The following is a 24,218-nucleotide window of genomic DNA, read 5'->3' on the forward strand; positions in this document are numbered from 1 at the left end:
TCCTCCCTGTCCTGGAGGGTGACATTATTTGGACTGGGCTGCACCGGGCATGGAGCTGGCCCGGAGGCCAGGGTCACAGGGCACGCTACTGTTTGGCCAACAGGACCCTCGGGGGCCATTAATCGCTCAGGTCACCATGTCCATTAAGCGTCAGACTTGGCCTACGGCTCTGCCCAGACGTTGCCTCCCTCCCCGAGTCCTCTATTAGGAATCAAAGCAAGAGAAGGAAGCCCTTAGTCCACTAGTCCTTGGGGTACTTTTGTTCGAATGTTCAGAGATTTGCTTTCCTTGAATAACACCCTATGGTAACAAACAATACAGTGAGCAACACCCACACTTTTCAATGGCACAGAAATATTACAGTAGTCGAACTGGGAGGAGAAACCACAGAGAGGCCGTTTGATTGCTTCTAAACAATCTGTGTGTTTATTGTTGACTACATGCCGTTATTTGCTGAATGGGTATTCAATGACTGGGTGTGGAGGACCGTGTCTGTTTGGGAGTGTGTGTCTGTTTGTTTTTGTTTGTTGCTGAGATTGATACTTGGAAGTGTGTGTGTTTGTTTGTGTGTTTGTGCATTGAGGCAGGTGATTGTTTTCTTTCTTTTCTGGTTGTGCATGGTATTAAAGGGTCAGTTCACAGAAACTGCTGTCCGGACACTGTAGTGCAGATGAGAAAAGATCTGAGTTGAAAGAAATGTTGCTGACTTGCCTTCACTTAATTCAGTGCAATCAAAGCAATGAACTTAGGGAGCAGCAGCTAGTGGGGCGGTGAGTGATCTGGAGATTTCTTTGCCCTGGGTTTCACCTCTTAGGCTACATAAAGGCTACCCTACTGTATGTAGCCTGAAAGCACTACCTGCAAACAGTACTCAGAGCTTAAAAAAGGAACTGCCAGCTTCGTTCTTTGGGTTAAAAAGAAAAGGAAGAAAAAATCAGTGAATGCAACAACAAAGTCCATGTTTTGAGATATTTGTCCTTGAACATTCCTCTACCAAAGAAATATTTCCTATGAAAACTGTTTGTGTAAACAGGACAAGGCATCTTGAGAGAGATGTTCTTGTTTTTTTTTTAAAAAGTCAGTTTTCAATGCTGTGAACACCACAAACATAATGTCATTCACTTTGTGGTACTGAGGCAGAAATGAAAAAAAAAAATGAATAGAACTGAAACATTTAGTCGATTCATCTATAAATTGATCTACAGGAAGTTTATTTGCAATAGTTTTGATATCATCATTTATGCACTTTTTTCACCAAAAATATCAAACAATCTCTGGTTTTAGCTTCTTCTCTATTTAATCTCACCGCATATGTAATATTTTGGGATTTTAGGACATTTTAAGATGACAAATTGAACTCTTACAAACTGTGATGGGCAGTTTTCACTATGTTTTGAAATGCATAACTAATTGACTCAAGAAAATAATCTGCTGATTTTTGATAATAATATAATCGTTAGCTGTAGCGCTAAAGTATAATGTACTACAAATATCTCACAGACCCAGACAAGTAAAACCACAACTACTTCATGGTTAAGTCTTTAACTTTAATTAATGGGATATTGGTGTGTAAGAAAGAAAGAGTCTTTGTTTATGCATTTATTTTACATGCTTATTATTATCTATGCCATATGTGTCCCTGACCGCAGTGTTTGGGTTTCAGACAGCCAGCGGCCATTTGTGGAACATCCAGGCATGAGCCCAGACGTGTTGTATATGAAGGAGAAGCAGCCGCTGCACATCCCCTGCCGGGTCACCCACCCTAATGCCACCACCACACTGGTCAAGGTCAGTGCAGGAAATGTGACTATTTCACTTCATGGTTTGGGTACAGATACCTGCTCTGCATCATGATCTCTAAGTGTAATAAGAGTATCTACTCATGTCACTCTTTGTCCTTCTCTGCCCAATCACACCACTCTCATTCTCTGCACTTCACCAACACTTGTCCCGTTTTTTTCCATCAGGGCTCACATATGTGCACAAAGCACCGTCCCGTTGTTTCTCCCTCTCCAGATCATTCACCACATTGTTCTTATCTTGGCAGCCATTACTCTGTGGCGTGTGTGTCCGTTTGTTTGTGTGTGTCTGCGGATATGTGTGAAAGTGTGTGCGGATATGTTTGTGAGTGTTGGTGCTTGAGTGCTGAGTGAGGGGGCGAGCGGACAATGTTACAAAGTGCAACAGAGAGGAGCATTTAGAGTGCCTGTTGCCTGCATGTGTGTCTGCTTCTGTATAAGCGCTTGTTGCTGTATGGATTTTCCTGTGAATGAAACAAAACCACATCTGTCTGCTTAAATCTGCAAGAACACCTTCCAGTCAAAGAGGCCTCTTTCTTTACTGACTTTTTCCAATGGAGCGGGGCCCACAGCGTCCTGTTGGCACTGTTTCTACCTCTGGAGATAGGACAATGGGATCTGGAGTGCCCCTTTGGCCCTCAGCCAGCAACACTTCCCACATCTAACCCTCCACCTCTTGTAGTAGGAATCCTGGCTGCCAGCTTCCCCCAACTGATGCTTTAAACAGCTGGTTTTCATGGTGGAGGAAGCAGTGGTAGCTACTGTTGGCCCCTGAGAGATAATAGTACAGTCCATTCTCTTTAATCACGAATGCTGATCATTAATATGATGGCTTGTGCGTCACTGTAGGAATCTTATTGTGGTCTAACTACAATAGAGTAGTTGTAAAACATAGAGAAGGCTCTGGACCAAATTGTTTCTGTATGTATATCAGATAACATTAAGAAACAATACAAGTGTATTAAAGGGACACGCCAACAATTTAGTATTGCACTTCTTTAAAGTCAGAGGACTTTAGGGGAGAGATTAAAGAATGGGAGAGAATGGTCAAAAGACTTTTAGAGAGATTTTTAACCCCCTAGAATGGTTCAGAGTTTAAAAATCCTAAGCTTCTCGTCATACAACTCAAAATCATCTTTTGAGCATCTGTTAGACCCTCTCTGCCTCAACCCCACACAAACGTGTAGTCTCCTTGTCAATATTACTCAAGTAATGTCCCTTTGTCCCTAAGTTGTACTTAGGCACAGCATTGCTTTGAGTAAAATGGTAACGTCAGCATGCAATTCACAATGACAATGCTAACATGTTTAGCAGGTGTTAGCATGGAAACACGTGCTAATTAGCACTAAACATAAAGTACAGCTGAGGCTGATGGGAATGTCGTTAGTATTGCAGTTATTATTTAATGATAAACCAAAGTACATTTTGACTTTATGATGGCGTTAGATGAAAAGTGCAGGATCACCAAAGTTGTTACAATAATAAATAAATACATTTCATGGCAATCCATCAAATATTTGTTGAGACGTTTCAGTGTGGAACAAAGTGGTGGACAGACTGACATTACCATCCATTGAGCAAGGCTGCTAGCATGGCTAAGAAGACAAGAAGAAAGCTGCAACAAGAGGAAATGTCTACAAACTTGAAATTTTATGGATTTGCGATCCAGGAAGTGCAAAAAACATCATAAGAACAAACCAGACCCTGCGTGACATATCCTACTAGTTCTCTTAGCTATGAGTCTGATCCTAAAATCAACACACACACACGTGTTTTTGTCCTACTTCCATCCCCTCACAAATGCCTGGAACCACTAAGGTAATTAATCTAAAAATAGCTCTCCTCCTCTTCCTTCATCTCCCACTCCCTCTTCTAAGCCTACCCTGGCCGGTCTAAACCAGGAATCCGCTCACTGTCACAGCCTCAGGAGTGTTTTTTTCCTGGAAGGATTTTGCACTTTGCCTGGATCTCTAATATGACCCTTGTCAGCAGGAACAATACCCAGGAGGCTCTGCTCTCTCTCTCTCTCTCTCTCTTGCCATGAAAGTGACCAGGAGATCCGGATGATGGGGTCGACCTGGGGCTCCAGTCAAAATGTCTATATCCTGTATTAACAGGATGCTAAGAGATGGACTGGAGTCACATTTCTCATATCCTGACTCCTTCACTCCTCCCCGTTTCTCCACCTCCACCTTTGCTTGCTCACCGTGTGGGTTTGGAGGATGGAGGTAAAAGGAGCAGAGAGGGCATTAACTAAGGGCACTCAGACAGGGCGAGTTAGGGTGGAGAGAAGAACTTTCCAGGACTGAGAGAGGAGGAGCTCAGTGGCACCTGAGAGGGTCACCTCACTCTGGGATGGGGGATATCAGCCAGTTCACACTGGGGGTGCAGCAGGAGGGTCTGTGTGTGCTGGTGCTGGTGGGGGCGTCCACCTGTTCCCTTGAGAGTGGGTGGGAGGCTTCCACTGTGTTACAGAAACTCTAGTAAACATTTCCTTGAGGCTGCCTCGAAGAAAACAACAGCACCGTTACACAAGTGTCCACGTGAAGGTAGCCAAGTCTTATAAAACCTGTGAGAATACAGGAAGCATCATCTGGGGCTTCTTGTGAATCCTCTTAGTTTACAACTGGCATCTTCTAGAAAATTGTGTTTGACAAAAAAAATTACACAGATTCCAAAAGGGACCTACGGCTGTCTTACCCCAGCTGGACGTGGATCGGTCCATTTAAAAGAAAAAACTCCAACCCGCATGAAAGAAATTAAGTGACCTGACCAAGAGACCAGAGTTGTAAAATGATCAATTAAATGTGGCCGAATTTTATTTAGTGAGTTTAGCAGTTTTAAGGTCCTGGTATTGTGCACGCTACCTTACAGGGACACATCATGACTTACTGGGACTATTGAATAGAACACAACCCAAGTTAATGTTATTAGTAACACTTTTCCTGCTACAACAAGTCAAAATGTCTGCTGTGAAAAAGAAAAGATCTATCACAGGAGACTAAAAACACAGACTAAACACTTGAGCTTGACTTAGATTTACAAGAGACCCAACAAAGGGGGTTTGAGACTTGACAAAATATGTTGAGTTTAAAGGTTTTTCGTTGTCATTGGTTTAACGAAAAATAAAGCACAACAGCCACACACTGCATATTTATTATTAGACAGACACATTAAAAGGACTTGGTCTCAGTACTGTAAAAATACAAAATACAGATTTTAGAGGAAAAACTTCAAATTCTGTGTCATTTTAACTTATCAGTATGCAGAGTTACAGTTGACTTGTGCCTTGTCTTGAACAGTTACAAACTTGGAGGCTCATAAGGCTTAGTGACTTAGCAACTTACTTGGTGTTCTGGAGCTTTCGATCACATCATCTGATCTTTATCAAATAACACTTGACACTAAGTCATTGTTTGAGGGGGGACACTCAGTATCCTGTGACAGTTGTTCTCTCTTGTAGCAAATCTAATGCAAATGGAAGACCAATGAAGACCACTCTTGTCCTCCCGTGTTAACATTTTCATCAGGGTGTTGCATATCAGATGTTTTTATTTCTAAATGATTCATTATCCTGGTTCTCTGGAACTGTGACTAATTTGTCCTGATCTCTGTATGTTAAGTCATGCTTGTCAAAGTGTGTCATTGCCGGTGTTCTGATGTTTTTTAGTGCACCACAATATTTCATGGGTGTCTTCTTCTCCTTCCTCCCACAGTTCCCCAACCACAGCCTGAGTCCAGACCAGAGGAACATTATTTGGAATAGCAAGCAAGGCTTCACCATCCGAACTCCCACCTTCTATTACATTGGCCTCTTCTTCTGCCAGACAATCACTGACGGCATCACGCACAAGTCACGTATATACTTTGTGCACAGACCAGGTCAGCAGTACATTCGTTCTTTTTAAATACAAATCACACAGAAACATGTGTCTCAGTGTTTTATTATATGCAAATCCCCCAGTCCACTCTATATATAATTTCCTGTATTTTTCTTTCTTGTCACAGTGAGTAACATCATGGAGGTGTATCTGAACAGCAGTGGTCCTGTGCAGGCGTTAAAGGGAGAGAGACTGGTTTTAAACTGCACCGCCACCGCAGAGTTGAACACCAGAGTAAACATCAGCTGGGACTACCCTGGAGAGGTCAGATCTATGTTAAAGTCTGTGGAGACTTTGTATGAACAGGAGTGTGTAAAGCTGTTACCCTCAGAGAAACAGTGTATCTAAGCAGTTCCTAGTCAAGTAAATGAACTAGTTATTTTATAGATTTTTAAAAGCGCATATGAAAGGACTTCTTTAAACGTTTTTTTGAGCAAAATTAGTTAAAGCACTGCTCTTTGAAATGTTCTAAAATGTAGTGACATTTTTACATTGCAATGGATGTGATCTCAACTGCAAGCACCAGTACTTTCTAATAAGACCTATGTTGTTAGGTGTTTATTAGTTGTGACTAATGACTTTAATATTACTTTATAAATAATGTATTAAAGACTTATCACAGTTTGACAACATGCTACAGAGCATCTAGTCCATTATTAACTAGTTGACTAACTGTTAATGTACACCACCAGACTTGATAGATCATTGCAATGAAAGAACCCTTTATTAATGACTTGCCCACTCTCATAAATAAAGGCCTGTGGGTTTCTCACTGTCTAAGAATAATAGTACATAATATAGTAGAAAAAGTTAAATATAAGAAATGAAAAATATAAAAGGGGGGACGGAACTGCTGTGCCATTATATGCAGCCCCAGAAGAATTTTTATTTATTTATTGTATTTTTGTTTTCTTTGCACTACCTTCCCCTGTGCTGCTGTGCCATTTTGAATTTCCTCCATGGGGGATCAATAAAGGAACATCTTATCTTATTTTATCCTATCAAGTGTGGAGTTGTAAATTATATATTTACATTATATTAAAAAACAAGGACTACTTAAAAAAGTTGTGTAATTATATGTAATAATTTACATTCTTCCAGATACAGTATATAAACATGCCAGCCTTAAAAGACATGCTGCTGCAAGGTGAAAACCTTGTTACGCCAGTTATTTTTAACTTAAATGTCAGAAATTCAGTCAATAAAGTAATAACTCTTGATTCAAATTATATTTTAAGGACACGCAGATGAGCCCTTCAGTGTTAATTCTGTGGCTATTTCTCCCACCTTCAGAATGACAAAACTGGCTCCTTTTCCAAGAGGATCCTGAAGCACAGAACACACTTGTTGTTCTACAATATTCTGACCATCCCGAAGCTCCAGCGTTCAGACCGAGGCCTCTACACATGCCGCGTCACCAGCGATGAAAAAATCAAACAACAGAAAGTCACAGTCACTGTCTATGGTGAGTTTCTTCAAAGTTTCATTCTGATAATGTTTCCGTCAACATCCTTTTTTTTTTTAGATTGAATCTCTGTTGAAACTGGTGGAAAATGTCACAGCTATGATTTGCAATTTTTCCATTCACTCTGTTAATCTTTCACAATATGTGCATGTGTTTCCTCAATTTTAGACCGTCCATTTATTCGCCTGAAGCCCAGACGTGATTCTGTGATGCAGGCTCAGGCGGGACAGAAATCTTACAGGATTTCTCCCAAACTGCGAGCGTTCCCCTCCCCTGAGGTCATCTGGTAAGAGTTTTGTCTTTTTTTCCGTCCTCATTAGTATCTACATTAAGGCTGTCTCTAAATCTATTTTAATCTCTGATATACTTTCTCAACACCATTTCCTTGGAAAGGCCTTGTTTGTTTTAGAAACCAATCATTGCTCATCATATTTCGTCATCACACTCCTTTCCAAAACTTTGCTCAGAGGTCTTTTTTCTCTACAGGTTAAAGGATGGCAAGGTGGCAGCAGAGCAGTGCTCCAGATACCACATGGATGGGAATTCCCTGGTAATCCGGGATGTAGCAGAGGAGGATGCTGGAACGTACACTGTCCTGGTACGAATCCAGGAACATGGACTCAACCAGAATCTCACGCTCACACTTGTGGTCAATGGTAAGAAAACTGGGTTTAAAATCGTCACCCACCTTTAGCTCTGTCTTAGACTTCCCTCAGTGATTAAACATTGCTCTGTTTGTGTGGGTTTGTTGTCTGATAGTGAGTCCTCAGATAGGGGAGAAGGCGGTGTCGTTGCAGGACCCGGGCTCAGTCCCACGGGGGAGCAGACAAGCCCTTCACTGCACATCCCACGGGGTCCCTCCCCCACACATCCAGTGGCTGTGGCATCCCTGCCCATCCAATGGCCTGTAAGTAGTCCAGAACAGTAGATACAGTGTGCACATAATGAGCAGGAAACCATTTGAAATTGCAGTGGATGTTGGATAGCACCAACTGGAATAAGTAAGCTTCATTGTTGAATAGTATAAAAATCTTTAAACCTTCCTTTACAAAATGGCACTACTTTAGGGGCTGTGGTCAGGCATTTAAATATGAGTATACAGCAATACTGAGCTCTCCATTATTTGTTATAAATTTGATACATTAAAAGTTTAATCAACAAACAGCAACAACAAAAATGCTACATTCAAAGAGTCAAATTTATCAACACATTCTTACTGTTGATTTTTTTTAAATATTTACACATAGTACATATTTTGGCTGCAAATGCTAAAAATAATTTTAAGGCTATAATGTTGAAAATTATGTATTTTTTTGTTTTGTGTCATTATTTGAAGTGGTGGTGTGTGTGTGTGTGAGTGTGTGTGCACGCGCATGTGTGTGTGTGTGTGTGTGTGTGTGTGTGTGATTTTGAAAAATGAGACATGTTTTGTCTATTTCAGCATGTGTTCAGACATCATTTCCTTCTTGTAACCAGAACAGATGCCTTTGGGGGCCTTTCATGTGCGGGAATGTGTGAAAATGTGTGTGTGTTTATTTGTGTGTGCGTTTGTGCGCCGACATGTGTGTGAGTCTCATCATGTCTGTGTTTATGTGTGGTTTCTTGCTTGTGTAGCTTGTGCAACCTTTTCCCCATATGTTTGTTCTCGTACTGTCCATGTGTCCTTTTTCCATATGTTTGTTTAAGTGCATACAAATGCGTAGCCTGTGTGCACGTGTGTGTGTTTGTGTGTGTGTGTGCCTGGTACATTCACAGACACAGTACACAGTGTATCTCAGACTTGAAAGGACAGAGAAAAAAAACACACTTCAATTGAAGCCAGTTCCGTGTTCTCAGTCACGATTTGTTGGTTTCCAAATCAAACGCTATGATTTAATGAATTTCCTGTTCAGGACACAGGGTGAGAGGCCTGTTTATTATTGTGATTGCACACCGCATCCTGTGATGCTTTTTCTTATATCTGACACACACACTATATATAACGTTCTCATGAGAAATGGCCCAACCCAGCCATGCCGAGGGACAGTCATTTAGTCAACTCACACACACACGAGTACTCAAGCAGGCACTTGGCAGAAACATTGATTGAGTTGTTCTTGGAGGTCAGACACGTATTGTGTTGCTTATGACCAAGTCAGAAAGGTTAAGTATTACCTGAGAGCACCACAGCAGCCGCCCATGCCCTGTTCCCCCTCTGAGACACACTGACATCATCAACGTACTTGACCCATAACCCTGCCACTCTCACATGGCGCCATGCCGAGGTGCCTCCAGTCTTGTTTCATCCGTCCGTCTCTGCCAAATGTAATCTACATAATGAACATGCTTAAGACCAGCTGCTGATGCTAGAATATCTGAAATTTGTTGTTAGACTGAGTCTATGTAGAGGCATGTAAACTCTTTATCCTACAGATATGACAACCTTTATATAGAAATTATGTTGCATATTCAGATACATTTACAAGTTTTGACATTTTGTTGTACCTCAATATTGTATAATAGTCTAAACGTACAGTATGTCTGAGACCAGACAGGAGAAGAGTCACATGCAATCTGCACATGGAAGATAACAACCCCAATTATTTTAACATAATTTGGTGAATCAGTGCTTGTTAATTTGATTTAAATTGATTCTGAGTGGGTTGTAAGTCAGATTTGTGAATTAAGAAATAAAGGATCGATAAAGATCGATAAAGGAAATAAAGTATAATTGCAGAGTAATGTCTCAGCAGATTACGTTTGGCCTCTTCACTGGCTGACACATGGTCCTTTGTAAAGCTCTGTTCTGGTTCTGGTTCTGGTTCTGCTTCAGTGTCTGTGTTGAGTGTGTTTCTTTAGACCAGTTTTTGGCTGGATCCTCACTAGGCCCTTGTTCTTTGCAGCCCGGCTGCACCACGAGCCTGACGCCGCGCTGGAGGAGGCCCAGGGACAGTGGACCAGGCTGGGCCAGGCTGATGGGGAGCCTCGCGCCTGGGTCCTGGGCCCACTCCTGGGTCTGGTCCTGGGAACCACAGCACTCTTATCTGGCCCGGGCAGGAGGCGCACTGGGCTTCCTGTGCGAAAATCAGAGCGCTTTTCCTCTCGTTGTTTGGCTTCCTCTCCGACGCGAGACGCTTCCCAGCAGCATGATTGTCCCTTCGTCTTCAAACGTGGCACAGTCCACTTCCTCAAGAGCTTGATCTATTCTTGAGAGCCCCCCACACACACACACACACACACACCCCTTTCCCCAACTCTGCTGCCCCCCACACATACCTCTCCGACCCCTTCCCTCACCAGCTCTGCCCTCCACCCCAACCCATCACTCCCCATTGCCTCCCGCCCTGGAGCCCACCCCTCCACCACCACCTCCACACACTCATTAGTGCTTCACCACAGCAGCCAGAACCCTCAGTGACATTACCAATGATCCCATGTGATGATCCTGTGCTTGCTAAACTGGTGTGGAAATTGAAGAAAAAGTCACTTGGAACACTGCTGAGCAGTGAAGACCAGGAGACACAGGAAGCAAGGAGTAAAATAAGTCACATCACTAAGGATATAAGGGCACCTGCATTACTCATTATTTATTTATTTCCTTCATTATCATTACCCCGCACCAGCCATCCTGTAGTTTTATGCTTTTTACATTTCACAGACATTTTGAGCCAGAAGAAGTGCAATTCCATCCGTCCACCACCACATTTCTGGAGCTGCTTTGCTTGTGTTTTGTGTCCTAGAGTGGTACTATAATGGGTGCATGAATCGTGCCTGTCCCATGCCCTAATCTGATTCTGACATCCGCAAAAGCTGTGAGTTCCTGTTCCGATTTTTAGCCGCTGGTAAAAGGTCAAATGTGCTCCACCTTGGACGGGCGAAAAACAGGAGAGAGGACAAGCTTTGTGTTGTTCACTATGGGATGCCTACAGTTCTCTATTAAAAGACTGATGGTCAGCAGACCCCTACCATGTAGGAAGTCTCCACAGACCAGAGACTATAACTGCCCTCTGTCACATCATGTCATCCTGTGTCGTTCAGTGCCATCCCATGTCAAAGTGTCTTCTGTTTGTGAAATGATGTCAGTAAAACAGCCCTGTGGTCTTTGTATTGAAAGTTAATTAAAATCTAAATGTGTGTTTGATACTACAAGCCATAAGTGTTTTAGTAAAGTCGATTTCTCTGTGTGTGCATGTGTGTGTAAAGTAAGTGTGAATGTGCGTACTTGTGCAGGAACTTCAGTGTGTGTGTGTGTGTGTGTGTGTGTGTGTGTGTGTGTGTGTGTCTGTCCCATTCTACGGGTTTCTCTCAATGTGATTCATTCTTTGTATACAGATGTTCTATGAGTAATATATGAATCTAATATTTAATAATTTTATACAACTAACTTACATATGACGAATGACTATATTTGCCAACTTTGTATGAATCTGTTAAGATGTAATGAAGTGTTATATCTGTTGTTTGTGTTTTTGCATTAAACTTTGCTTATATTTGTGTATTGGTTTATATGGCTTTGTGGTTATTTTTGGGGTTAACACAGGAACGGACAGGGTCAGCGGTAAAAGTGTATTTTAGGCAGTGAAACAAGACAGGAAGAAAAGGCAGGAGATGACCCCCACTTATACACAGAACAGTTCATTCATATTTCCAGGCGGCTGCTGCTCGCTTTTGGCAGGCACACACTGTGTGAATGTGAATGTGGCTGTCACTGTGTATGCATGCATGTAAATCTTCTGTTTCTAACCACATTTGTCTCGCCCACATCCATCTAACTAATCATATTTGTGTGTGAGTGCAACTTTGAGTGAGATTGCTCTTCCTGGGAAGCGTGGGAGTGTTGGCTTGTGTAGCCGAATCTGTGCCTGTGTGCTGGGTGTGTGTGCATGTGTGCATTTGGTGTGTATGTTATGTGTGTGTGTCAGGCCCTGAGTGTCATGCACAGGGTGGGTAATTTGTGCAATCGCGTACCAGATGCCAAGAGGAAGAGCAATCAGGGAGCAGAGAGGAACCAACCTCAGGGAGGAGCTCAGGACAGACAGAAAAGGATGACGACAAGGATACAGACTGAGACAGGGAGTAGAGAGGGGCAGTGACACATTCATAAACAGGCAGAGGATCAATGAACAGAGTGGAAATGACAGTTTACAATGAGGATGGCGGCTAATGTCTAAATAATGAAGCTGCATTCTTTTGATTATGAGATCTGTCTACATTATACTACCCAAGAGATAGATGGATAGATAGCACTATAGATATCCCAATGACACAAGCAGCTCTGCACAAGTTAGAACATAATAAAGAAAAGTAGCATGTGGAAAGTACAAATGAAAAAGTTATTTTCAGCATCACTCACACAATCATCACATGATCATCAAGCCTAGTTGCACAATTGGATGTGTGTTGCGACCATAGACTGTATATAAGAAAGGTTGCGACTCATCTTCATTTTAGCAATGAATGTTCTCAATGACAACACACTTTTTTTTACTTCAGCCAAGACACAGAGTCTCTCTGAGTTATTCCTAAAAGAATAGCAACGACTGATAGATTTGAGTTCAGGACAACTCTCAATGTAGAGAATTTCCATAGTAAAAGTACCACATGAATTTGAGGTGCTGTAAGAACACATTGCTCCATACTTTTACGTAGTATGGGACAGATGTTACAGGAATGCTTTCACATGATTTATTCCTGGTAATAAACTCAATGAACATGAATCAACAGGAAGTTTTGTAAATATAGTATTATTATATTCGGCCACTTTGAAGCTACCTAAAATCCCACAAAGGAATACTTCTGGAATTCAGGATGGTGTGGGGTTTCATTTCAATTATTATTTTATTTATTAAGGAACTTAATTAACTGTTCACAGTTATATTACAATTAACCTGAACAAACAATGTTTCACCCCTAATTCAACTATTAATAAGCAATTAAGGAGGTCCATAGGTAGCTAGAGACACTTGGGCTGATGAAATTAGTACTTCTTACTACATGCTCAAATACGATGAACTGCTTTACTGTGTAGTTTCTGTGAAATGTAATGTCGAAGTCACTTCCAGATAACAAGGACAAGCTTTCTCTCCTTGATGCAGGATAAAACCCTTTTTTTCCAGAAGTATTTTAAGACATTCCTGGTTCCATTAGTACTTCATTGCATAAATACTACAAACTATTTTAAGTCCAAATCTGCTCCTTTTTCTGTAATCAAACAAAAAACTGTAGCGTTTTGAGAGAGACAGTCAGTTTGAGGGGGATGGGGGAATGGACACTGTCCATGGTGCTGAAGTAGCAGACGGATTTGTTGTCCCATATGGACGCTTGGGCAAGACACCTTTACAAAATTTTTCAGCACTACAAGCAACTTATGTCAGGACCATGTCAGGTGACAGTATAAAGAGCAACAAAGCAAAAAAAAAGTACATCTAAGACAGTAGAAAATACCACATCACCTTTGTATGTAAGACAGAAAATAAATAGCATTGGCGCAAGTGCTACCACTTCATCTAAAGGGGAAACTCTACATACAATAATTGCACAGGCCAAATGTGAGTGTTTGCACACAAATACTCAAATTTAATAGTTTAAGTCAGTTGTCAAGCTTCGCCATTGTGAGGATTTATTGGTTTCCATTTTATATTATTGTAAATTGAATTACAGGGTTTTGGAGTGTTGATTGGATAAAACAGAATATTTGAAAACAATACTTTGGGCTCTGGGAAATAAATTGATGGGCATGTCCATCTATTTTATTGACTAAATGAACAATTCAATGAAGAAAATTGTTGATATCATTGGTTAATCATCAGTTGCAGCCCAACATTAGACATAATCTTCATACCAAGTAAATTAAGTTACTGGACACACTGATATCAAACAATCAAAACATCTCCAGCTCCTGTATGATTTCAGAGTTTGTCATCGGAGATGTGCATAAATAAACCACAGCTTGCGCAAACTCCAGCTCCCAAAGCCCCGCTAGTGTGTACTCACAGGATTGTGAAAGTCATTGAGAGGCACAGGAATTCTTGTCCTGGTGATTTCATAAGAATGGAAGGAAGTCGATTGACGGGATGACAGTACAACCTCTGCATCCTCCACAGATGAGCAATCCAGCATTACATAGCAATTCAAAGATCCACTATTGTCAGCCTGCAGGACAGGGTGAGAGGACGTGATGCTATTGATAAAAATGCTTTGGTGATGATGATTACGTGAACGAGGGTGAAGACAACATCAAGCAGCGACAATCAAGTCATTTCCCTGAAGGTCTGGTCTTCCTCCTGCAGAGCTTGCTTTAGAAAAACACACACAATCACACCCACACACACATACACACCTGGAGGCAGCACATACTTGTGTCAACACAGCTGAGTCCCTGTCCCTCTCCTCCTCCTTCTCCTCCTTCAAGGTGTGTGTGTCCAACGTCCTCCTCACTGTGGAGCCCTGTGATAGAGGGACCCCCCGTCACGTCCATAAGCAACCACATCCTGAGTGTTAAGCACAGACAGGAAGTGCTCCAGGGGAAGAAAAAGGTGGGTGAAGCACTGAAATAAGCACCGGGACTGACACATGAGCCATGTTGCATTAGTAACGGGATTCTTAGTTACCCCACAAGGTTTCTAATGAGATTAAAAACACAAAGGTACAATAACTACAGTTTGTTCTGGAAATTGTTTTTAATTGCACTTATTGGCAGATTCTATGACGAAATTGACCAAAAATGCACCAACCTGAATAGAAGTTACAACAGTTATAATTAAGGACATCTTCCTTTGCTCTGTTGCTCTTACTCCCTTCCTTTGCTCACTACTCTCACACACACATGCACAGATACACACATATATTAATACTTATCGACAGCTTGCGTGTCGAGCTGCCCACTGGGTTGGAAGTGGGCAGGAGGTCTGGCTCAGAGATGCCTATTGTCTGCTCAGTGGGCCCATGGAAAATATGATCCCTGCCATCAGTGGTAGAGGTAACGAGCCTGAACCTTACACGTGTGCATGAATACGTGTGTGCATGTGCGTGTGTGTGTGTATGTGCCTGTTTTTCATGGTGTGCTGACTGCCCATTTGTTCATGCGGATGTTTGTGCTTTCCACAGACGGTGGGGGTCTTGACCGTGGCAGAGGCCTTTGTGTCTGGAGTGTATCGCTGCGTTGCCTCCAACTCTGCAGGCACAGACCAGCTAGATGTTCACTTCTACGTCACAGGTGATCCTAAAAAAGAATAATTTCCTCAGATATATTACTTACAACTATTGTCTTTTTCTTGTCAACATCTGGGAATTTTTTGTCAAAGCTTAAAGAAGAAATTACATTAAAAAATTACTATTTTGAAGTCCCCTCGCAATACTTCCACCCTGTCAATTCCCAGAATCATCTTACTTTAAATAGCTTAACTAGTATCTGTCTTCTATCTCCCTTCTTTCATCACTTTGCTTGTACTCTTGATGAACCTGAAACTAGGCGTTTATCAGCGGATCCACTTAATGCTTTGTCATCATTAGTTAGTTTATTTGTCAGTTTTGGGTTGGAAACTGACCGGTTTGTTAATTATTTATTATTCATTCATCTTGTGATTGGCTTTCACATCAGTAAAAACACACTCATACACTTACTCATGCACAGACATTATCGTTGCCTTTTGCTCACTTGTTTGTATTATTAGACCAAAGTTAACAAAAAAATGCATGAGCAAAAGGGACATCGAGCCTCTGCAGCAGATGAGCTATTTTTTCACATAGTCTATAATGTGAAAGTAACGACTGATCTGAGGAAAATAAAAGTAAAAATGCTGAGAGAAAAAGGAGGTGAGGAACAGGACTGAAGGGTAAAAAGAGAAGATGGGCAGGGATGTAACAGTTTTCAGGGTGTAGTAGAGTAGGGTATATGGAGTCGCAATGTCACAGACGTGCAAAGAGACACTGCAACGTAGTCTCTTTGTATGTTTGCAACCTATTGCATTTTCACTTTCTTCTGACAAATGAACTTATTGTAAGTCGCTTTGGACAAAACGTCTGCTAAATGTCCTAAATGTTAATGTAAAATGTAACGTCACTACACTGCTGTGGGAAAAGAGCGTGATGCTGGAGTCTAGAAAGGACTAGGAGCTGGAGTGATGGGACAGCAGCTGCTTCTGCACTGTCCACTAACATATCACCATTAGTTTTTTATTCAGGAAATGTGTCTTCACATTTTTTATTACATTATAACGTTAGCAGCTCAGTGATCCTTATATAAAATAAATTCTTTAGTGATATCAGGTTACAAATTTGAACATTTTTCATGGAGAAAATGTGAAAGGTTACACAGATTACCAGAAACAAGAACTCAAATAGATATTTCACACACTGCAAAATGCAACGTGTTACCAAACAAGTAACACACACATTAATGCAGATGGAAATACTTGGCAGAACAAAGTAGCGTATGTGCATTGGTTACATGCTGTTGTTTTGTGTGCGATGTGAGGTTAGATTTGTTACCAGGCATTCAGGTTAAGGTTTTTTGTGTCTATTTGTTTTTGAGTGTGTCTGTATATATATGTGTTCTGTGCGTAAGGCTGTGCTGAGATGTTAGTGTGTGAGCAAGAACGAAACAGGAACCTGGAGCTCTTATCGTTCCACTTCCCCGCACAGCGCACTTCCTTGGACTGGCAAGTCCGCTTTATTTCTGGAGGCCTTAGGGTGTTCGGGAAAGATAAACACTATCTGCCATCAGGAAACTCTTGAGTTGTTTCCACGGGAAGTTTCAAATGGCTAAAGTAAATAAAATGCCTTTTCACTGTATTCCACTAGCTGCTTTTACCCACAATAGCCATTCAACATTGTTGCCAAAGGTTACAAAAAATGGAGGATCGGTCGAATTAGCTTTCCTGGTTTCAGGCACCTGACAGGATCCACATCTGCATGTCGAGAAACCGAGAGGGCCTATCCATCAAACAGGAGATCAATGAAGATTTATACTTTGTTCCTATTCCCTCGCCCTCACCTCTTCTTCCCTGTCAATCCATCTTCCCATCACTTCTCTGTTTCCACCAGATGTCCCAGGAGGCTTCAGCGTGAGCCAGAGTGAAGAACCTAGAGAGGGTGGAGACCTTCATCTAACCTGTGTAACCAATAAGTACCTGTACACCGCGTTGTCATGGCAACGAGTGAACAACACAGAGGATGCCTGGTCCCGCAGTCCGGCCAGGAGTATGCAGCAGTTCACATCAGGGGAGTTCTCCAGCTCTCTGGTCCTGTTGTTAAGCAACCTAACAGCCAGAGACTCTGGAGCCTACAGATGCTCCGCTCGCCACCTCATCACCGGACAGGAGACCCACCTGGACACACAGGTGGTGGTCACCAGTGAGTAGTCACCACTTTATGATCTGGTCTTCCTCTTCCTTCTCAACATCTATAATCCTGTACCCTGTATTCCGGGACATTTTCTTTCAAATTAATTATTATTATCATAATTTTACTTTGTTAAACAGTAGATGAATTAATCTAGTAAGTCTAAATAAATGTTTTTATTTTGAAGCACTTTGTAGCAAAAGTTGCAAAGCTTCACAAAAAAAGCATTTAGCTCAAAATATCAAACAGACAAGAGCAACAAAATAGAAAAACAACATAACAAAAAATGGTGAAACAATAGATATAAACAATAAACTGTGGAAGCAAAGAAGGTCTGTAATCATTGGAATTTTATAAGCAAGTGGATATCTGACTTAAATTTAAGCACTACTGAGTAGGTGATTTTTAGGTGACTGAGTAGAAAATTTAAATATGTAGTGTTTTACTTTTTTAAAAAACACTCTTATTTAATTTATGTTTTGAATTCCCCATTTGGAAGTGTGTCCAGGGGTTTTCCAGTCGCTCATCTGAACTTCTTTTTTCTCAGATCATATGACTGACAGGATGTAACCTGATAGGTCTGATCTGATCTGATTGGTAGACTGGATGTTCAAGTTTGAATTCTTCATCTTGAATTTTAGCATCTGAATTGGACAAATCCAATTGAAGCAAATCAATTTAAATGACTTAAATTTTTTGATCCGACCAATTTCAGCAACTTCAGTAAAGTTTTGTTTTCTATTTTTTATTTGACTTAGTAAAACCTAAAAAGAAAGATAAAAATTAAATCTACGTTTGGAGGGGAATTCAAACCACATTCATTCAGATAAATGGTTTTCATTGTAGAATATTTCAATGCTGTAAATTCAGTGCTACCTCAAGCATTACATTTCACAAATAGTTATTCAGTTACTTATATATTTGAAATTATTTTAGCTTTTCTTTGCTTCCAGACAAATTACAGTGTGCAAGAACTGAAACCGTCCCCATGGGCTGAATTATTCAGGGGTCTCAGAGCTGAAAAAGTGCCCTTGAACATAGCAGAACAGATTTAGGATATCATTTATCTCAGGGCCAATTGAATGAATTTGTTGCAGAAAAACTGTTAGCTAAATTTCAAATGCAGATCTAAGTTCAATTATCTCTTTACTTAAAATCCACAGCTGCCCCGTTTTTTCTGTGCACAGATGTTGCACATACATACAAAAAAATACCCACTCTCACAGAGTTTCACTGCTTGGGAATTGTGTCCCCTTGACTTCCTGGGGCCCCACCCTGCCTTTGCTCTTGCACTCCAGCTCAGCACCTCTTTCACGTGGGAATGAGCTCTTGTCTGGAGGAAGAGCACACAATGGCACTTCCCACAATGCCACATTTACAGGCCCCCATACAGGGCCGGAGGAACAATCAGCCAATCAGACACTGTCAGGCCCTAGCCCCCGTGGACAATCATCAATTGTTGTCCAGGAGGAAGATAGGGGAAACAACAATCAGTCGCCTTGGTTAAGTGACTTTTCTTCATGTCTTTTACTGCTGTTCTCTATACAATCAGGGCTCAACACGTCAACATCCTCCCTCAGGACTCTCACAAGAGAGTTACTAGAGAGTCATGGTGACCAGAAATAGACAACTCGGAGAGCCAAAACAGGGAGAAGGGAGGAAAAAATTAAAACATGGGGTTAGAGAGATTCAGGGAGCAAGAACTCATCTAGTCTAATTATAGAGTATTGTAGGGTTATTACAGTGCATGAAAATGAAAAAAACTGATTCCAACTCATTGTGTGCACTCATAGGCCAATGGCTGTCCACATGATGAAATACTACATTGTTATTGCTTTTTAGAGATGGGTTTGTATTGCCGGGCATTTCAGGGAGAGTAAGGGGCCCAAGAGAGTGCCCACGTCAGCTGACTCACAGGTTGAAGCCAAGGCCACTCTTCTGGAAAAATGTGTCACTGCCATTGCGTTATTGTCCAAAAGTGGCACTGGTCCAGAAAACAGTGGGAAAAAATAGCACTAGTTTCACTTTATCACAAATCTATAAATAACTACAGCCGTATAGAGAGAAACTAATGTTTTTTAAGGTCATTTGCTGTGAGAATTCTTTACTTAAGTAAAGGAGCAATGTAAAATAGACTGTTATAAGTAAAAGTTTTCTGTTCAAAATTTTACTTGAAGTCTAGAAGTACTTAGTATTAATAATGTATAATTTTATTTTAATAATAAAGTACTGACCCCTTTCACATTACACATGGTTTAATGTGTAATGTGAAAGGGGTCAGTTGTGTTGATGAACTCTGTAGTTCCCCTTAGCCATACAGAGCATTTTATCATTTTTTAGCTCATTGTTTTGGTTTCCCCAAAACACTTGTTGACTATTTAGGTTGACACTCGCTGCTCTCATCATGGCCATAGCAGGCAGTTGTTTTGAGCAAAAAAGTTCGAAAAACCCAAGTAGTGGAGCCTTAGCAGCTAAAAAACTGAAATTTTTCTCAGGAGCTGGTGGAGACCAAAAACAGAGCCAAAAGGAGAGTGAATATTGGACTTAAATTTGCCTGGTGGCCAGAAACAACTCCAAATAATAGTAAATAGTAAATGCTAATGTTGCTCTGTGTCTGCTGCTGAATGTGTAAACAGGCAACGGTTTGCTAATAAGTTAGCTATATCAACTTTAAAGGTGATAACACATCAGTATCAGTGAGTTTGTCAGTTTACAGCTTGTTGCCATTGTCCCAAAAGGAAAAAAAACAGTTGTATTTGCAGCTTTAAAGTATCCAAAGTAAGGTACTTCTTAGAATTAAATGACTAATATATTATTATTATATGCATTAATGTGTGAACTGCATCTTAGTTGGTTAAAGTGGATGTTGTTTTAACTCCTTTATGCTGTTATGTAGTTAATAAAAATAATACAGTGTCTTATTGGGTAATAGTTAGATATTTTTATGTAATTATTACCCAATCTACCCAATCAAAAAAGTAACTATAACTGTCAGACAAATAGTGGAGTAGTATAAAGTTGCAGAAAATTAACATACAAGTAAAGTACCTCCGCATTGTCTAAAGTAAATGAATGAATGACTTAGTTACATGAAACCACTGCTAATTTACCAAACATTGCACAGACACACACTCATACTTTGGCACTCATATTATTCACGGTATGTGTGTTTCTCCTTTCAGTTTTGGAGCCTCCGGTGCTGCTGACTAATTTGACAGATTGTACTGTCAACGTTAGCAGCTCAGTGATCCTTAGCTGTCCCTCGGCGGGCATCCCGCCCCCAACCATCACATGGTACAAGGATGAACATGCTCTTTCTCGGGGATCAGGTAAAAGAAATACCATTCAACATGCAAACTGTAGCTGTATTCTGGTGTCTAACAGTCTGTACCACCATCGTCAGGTATTGTGATATCACCAGAAGATGGGACTCTCCATATTGATCGAATCACAGTGGAGGACCAGGGCCTGTATACGTGCCAGGTCACAAATGAGAGGGGATCTGCAGAGAGCTCTGCCTATATATGGGTCAACGGTGAGTAAATATCAACCAGTTGTATTTTTCAAGCATCTCTGCCTTTGATGGGCTGTGTTTACTTAAGATAGGACTCTTCCATATATGGGAATGTCTGAATCTCCATTGTTCCCAGTCTGGATGTACAGACATATTAGTACAGTATATCCCATTGTTTATATGGATGTATTATTTATAGGACACATGGTGTGTCAGTTCTATTAATGGAAGATGACATGTCTGTTTATTAATTTCTGAGTAAACACTGATCAAAGTAAGTCTAAGCGTAATCCCACACTTAGCCTTTTGTTCAGTCCTTATTCACACACATACACACACACACACCCCCTCCCCACACACACACACACAAACACACACTTACTCATACATCCGGTGATGGCAGAAGAGGCAGGCCCCCGTGTGGTTCTGCTACCCTGCCCCCAGTTTGAGCATGTTTCTGGGGCAGGAGCGCTGGACACTCTTCCCAGTCCGGGTCTGGAGTGAGGAGTGGCTGTGTGTGTTGTTGAGTTCTGATCAGTCAGGAAGGAAGCTGTCTCCCGTTTTTATTTCCTCTGGAACGGCACAGCTTGCATTTCAGAGCGGCTCCGCATTTCTACTTCTTCACATCAAAAAAAAGGATAAAAGAAATAAACTTTAATGAGGAGGATGGGCGGTAGGGTTTATGGATAATGATGTGACGGTGAAAACACAGTGCCCCCATTTGGAAGTGTAGAGAACAATTTTTAAACGATTTATTGTAATTTTCAGCATATCTTTGATTTCTCTGCAGTTTTTTAATGAACTGAAATTAATGTATTTGAATGCCAGAGGGCCATTTAGAAATGATCTGATTTGAAAATAGAAATCTTTTTTCAGCTTCATAACAATATTCAAAGTCCTGTGCAGCTCACTCCAGGCAGGCAACATTAAAGCTTGCCAAGCACTAAGGTGTATTTGTGGTTTGTGTGTTTGAGCAGGTGCCTCAGAAGCCTCTTCTCTGGAAATCCCCACACTTACCTGTACCTGTGTGGTGGCCACTCTCTTCTGGCTTTTGCTCACGCTCTTCATACGCAAACTGAAACAGGTGAGAGGAAGTAGCAAAAACTTGTTTTCTGCTATGATGAAACAAATATATGGCAACTGAAGTAAGTAATTTTCACTGTATAATTCCACCTTTCTAGTTATATGACTGGTGGGACGTGCAAGATTTCCATTAAGCACCAACGTCTCAGTCCATCCTCTTGTCTTGTCATTACGTTACCAAGTTGTTGGTGGTGAATATTTGTGTTTGCCAAGATTTTTCTCAGCAGTTGCAGTACCAACCTACAGTACAAAATACAAAATCCATACTCTTCCAAGTGTACTACAAGTATTTAGATTTATGTATTGTCTTCTAGTCATTTTTTGTCCCTTTCATGTTACATACGTATCCACACACTATTAAAAAAACTACTTGTTTGGATGTTTAATAGATTAGATTATTTTAGACATCTCACATTCTCCTCATTTTTATCCACATGAACTGTTCTACTCCATACATGTTTGCTTATTGATTGTCCACCAGGCTTCATTTTTAAATAAATATAACACATAAATAAAGGGCTTTTCATCACCATCTTTTCAGATCTCATATGTTGGCATTTCCTATAAGAACCTGACCTCAAAATAGTCCCTGCTCACAACTTTCTACAAAATACCAGGAACTTCTACACTTTTGTGTTAGTATGGTATGGGCCTGTACATTTGAAATTACCTTAAACTACAGTAGTATTGTACATTGGTTTCAGTTGCATGTAATTGCGCTCTTCTACACTTCTCTTGGAGCACCTCATTTGTTATAATGTTAACTTGTTTTGTTTATTTTTCTGTCTTACAAAACAAAGCCCAACAGCTCAAACACCAAACCAGAGTACCTGTCAATCATTATGGATTCAGGAGAGGGGCCGATAGAGGAGCAGTGTGAGAGGCTGCAATATGACCCCAACCAATGGGAGTTCCCTCGGGAGCGGCTTAAATTAGGTACACCTATTTATTTTATGAAAATTAAATATGCAGAAATGTAATGTTTTTAACCCAGTGATATGAAACAGGAAGTATTTTTGGAAATGTAATGCTAACGATGGGAGAGAGGGAGGGTCACATAACAGACACGAGGACTTTCTCATAGGTCTTATCAGGCTATTATTGGGAGTGACTTCATTCCATTAATCAGACTTTGCGTTTGTGTTGTCTGTGGTGAGCTAATCAACTCCAACAGGGGGGGTGTAAACTGTGTTGACTGGAACTAATCAGCTCTCACTATTGTCAGGGTGAGGTTCAGTTAGATGGACTGTTGATGTGGTCTACAATCTTCTCTTATCAGCGTCTCACGTCCGGGATGGATGATAATAGCAATTAATAAAGTGGCTCAATTAAACACAAAACACACACCTCCCTTTCCCACTCACGTCCTTTCTTTCTGTTTCAGAGAAACCTCTGGGCCGTGGAGCCTTTGGTAAGGTGATGCAGGCATCTGCCTTTGGTATAGACAATGCCACCAGCTGCAGCACTGTGGCTGTTAAGATGCTCAAAGGTACAAAGTCAGGGCCCCAGTGTTCAGAGATCATAAAATTACAATTCTGTGAGAAAACATTAGTGCCACTTTTTTTTACTTTTCTGTCTTTTGTCCACCAGAGGGAGCTACAGCCAGCGAACACAAAGCTCTGATGACTGAACTAAAGATCCTTAATCACATTGGACATCATCTGAATGTAGTCAACCTACTGGGAGCCTGCACCAAGCCGGGAGGTGTGTGTGTGTGTGTGTGTGTGTGTGTGTGTGTGCGTGCGCGCGTGCGCGCGTGTTGTCCATGCCTGCGCATATGTGAATATGCATTTAGGTGTGCTATGAGCTTGTCAATGCAAGTATGAATATTTATGTGTGTTTGTGCCTTCATGTTTGTCATAACTTTAGTTGTGTGTGTGTTTCTGTGTGTGCAGGACCACTGTTGGTCATAGTCGAGTACTGTCGCTACGGAAATCTCTCCACCTTCCTGAAGAGCAAGAGAGAGGTGTTTGTGGACAACATGGTGAGTCTACAAACACAAAAGATGGCGTTGAGATAGCCATGGCAGCCGTGTGGTACACAAAGCAGGACTTACACGATGTGACACATAGTTCACACATGCCTTGTGTTTCAGCGTCTCCATGCAATTAAAAAATAAATAAATCCTCTTTGTGCGTCACCCAATTACAAAATCA

General features: G+C 41.1%; 1 protein-coding gene across 2 annotated transcripts in view; it reads left to right on the forward strand.

The window, feature by feature from the left end:
* flt1 (fms related receptor tyrosine kinase 1) overlaps positions 1-24,218 on the forward strand; it is a 34,739-nt gene that overhangs the window by 4,892 nt on the left and 5,629 nt on the right. Inside the window, exons 4-20 of one of the 2 annotated variants that reach the window (XM_046067010.1) lie at positions 1,664-1,788; positions 5,516-5,681; positions 5,808-5,944; positions 6,974-7,145; positions 7,314-7,431; positions 7,632-7,801; positions 7,905-8,052; positions 14,536-14,659; positions 15,231-15,339; positions 17,169-17,477; positions 20,648-20,794; positions 20,869-21,000; positions 21,957-22,063; positions 22,863-22,998; positions 23,447-23,551; positions 23,653-23,766; positions 23,958-24,046. In XM_046067010.1, the coding sequence (XP_045922966.1) occupies positions 1,664-1,788; positions 5,516-5,681; positions 5,808-5,944; positions 6,974-7,145; positions 7,314-7,431; positions 7,632-7,801; positions 7,905-8,052; positions 14,536-14,659; positions 15,231-15,339; positions 17,169-17,477; positions 20,648-20,794; positions 20,869-21,000; positions 21,957-22,063; positions 22,863-22,998; positions 23,447-23,551; positions 23,653-23,766; positions 23,958-24,046 (2,408 nt within the window). Of the gene's footprint in view, positions 1-1,663; positions 1,789-5,515; positions 5,682-5,807; positions 5,945-6,973; positions 7,146-7,313; positions 7,432-7,631; positions 7,802-7,904; positions 8,053-10,027; positions 11,621-14,535; positions 14,660-15,230; positions 15,340-17,168; positions 17,478-20,647; positions 20,795-20,868; positions 21,001-21,956; positions 22,064-22,862; positions 22,999-23,446; positions 23,552-23,652; positions 23,767-23,957; positions 24,047-24,218 lie in introns of those variants that run through there. The other variant, XM_046067016.1, reaches the window with a different exon arrangement.

This window comes from Micropterus dolomieu, linkage group LG01, assembly GCF_021292245.1.
Source record: "Micropterus dolomieu isolate WLL.071019.BEF.003 ecotype Adirondacks linkage group LG01, ASM2129224v1, whole genome shotgun sequence".
NCBI lineage: Eukaryota > Metazoa > Chordata > Actinopteri > Centrarchiformes > Centrarchidae > Micropterus > Micropterus dolomieu.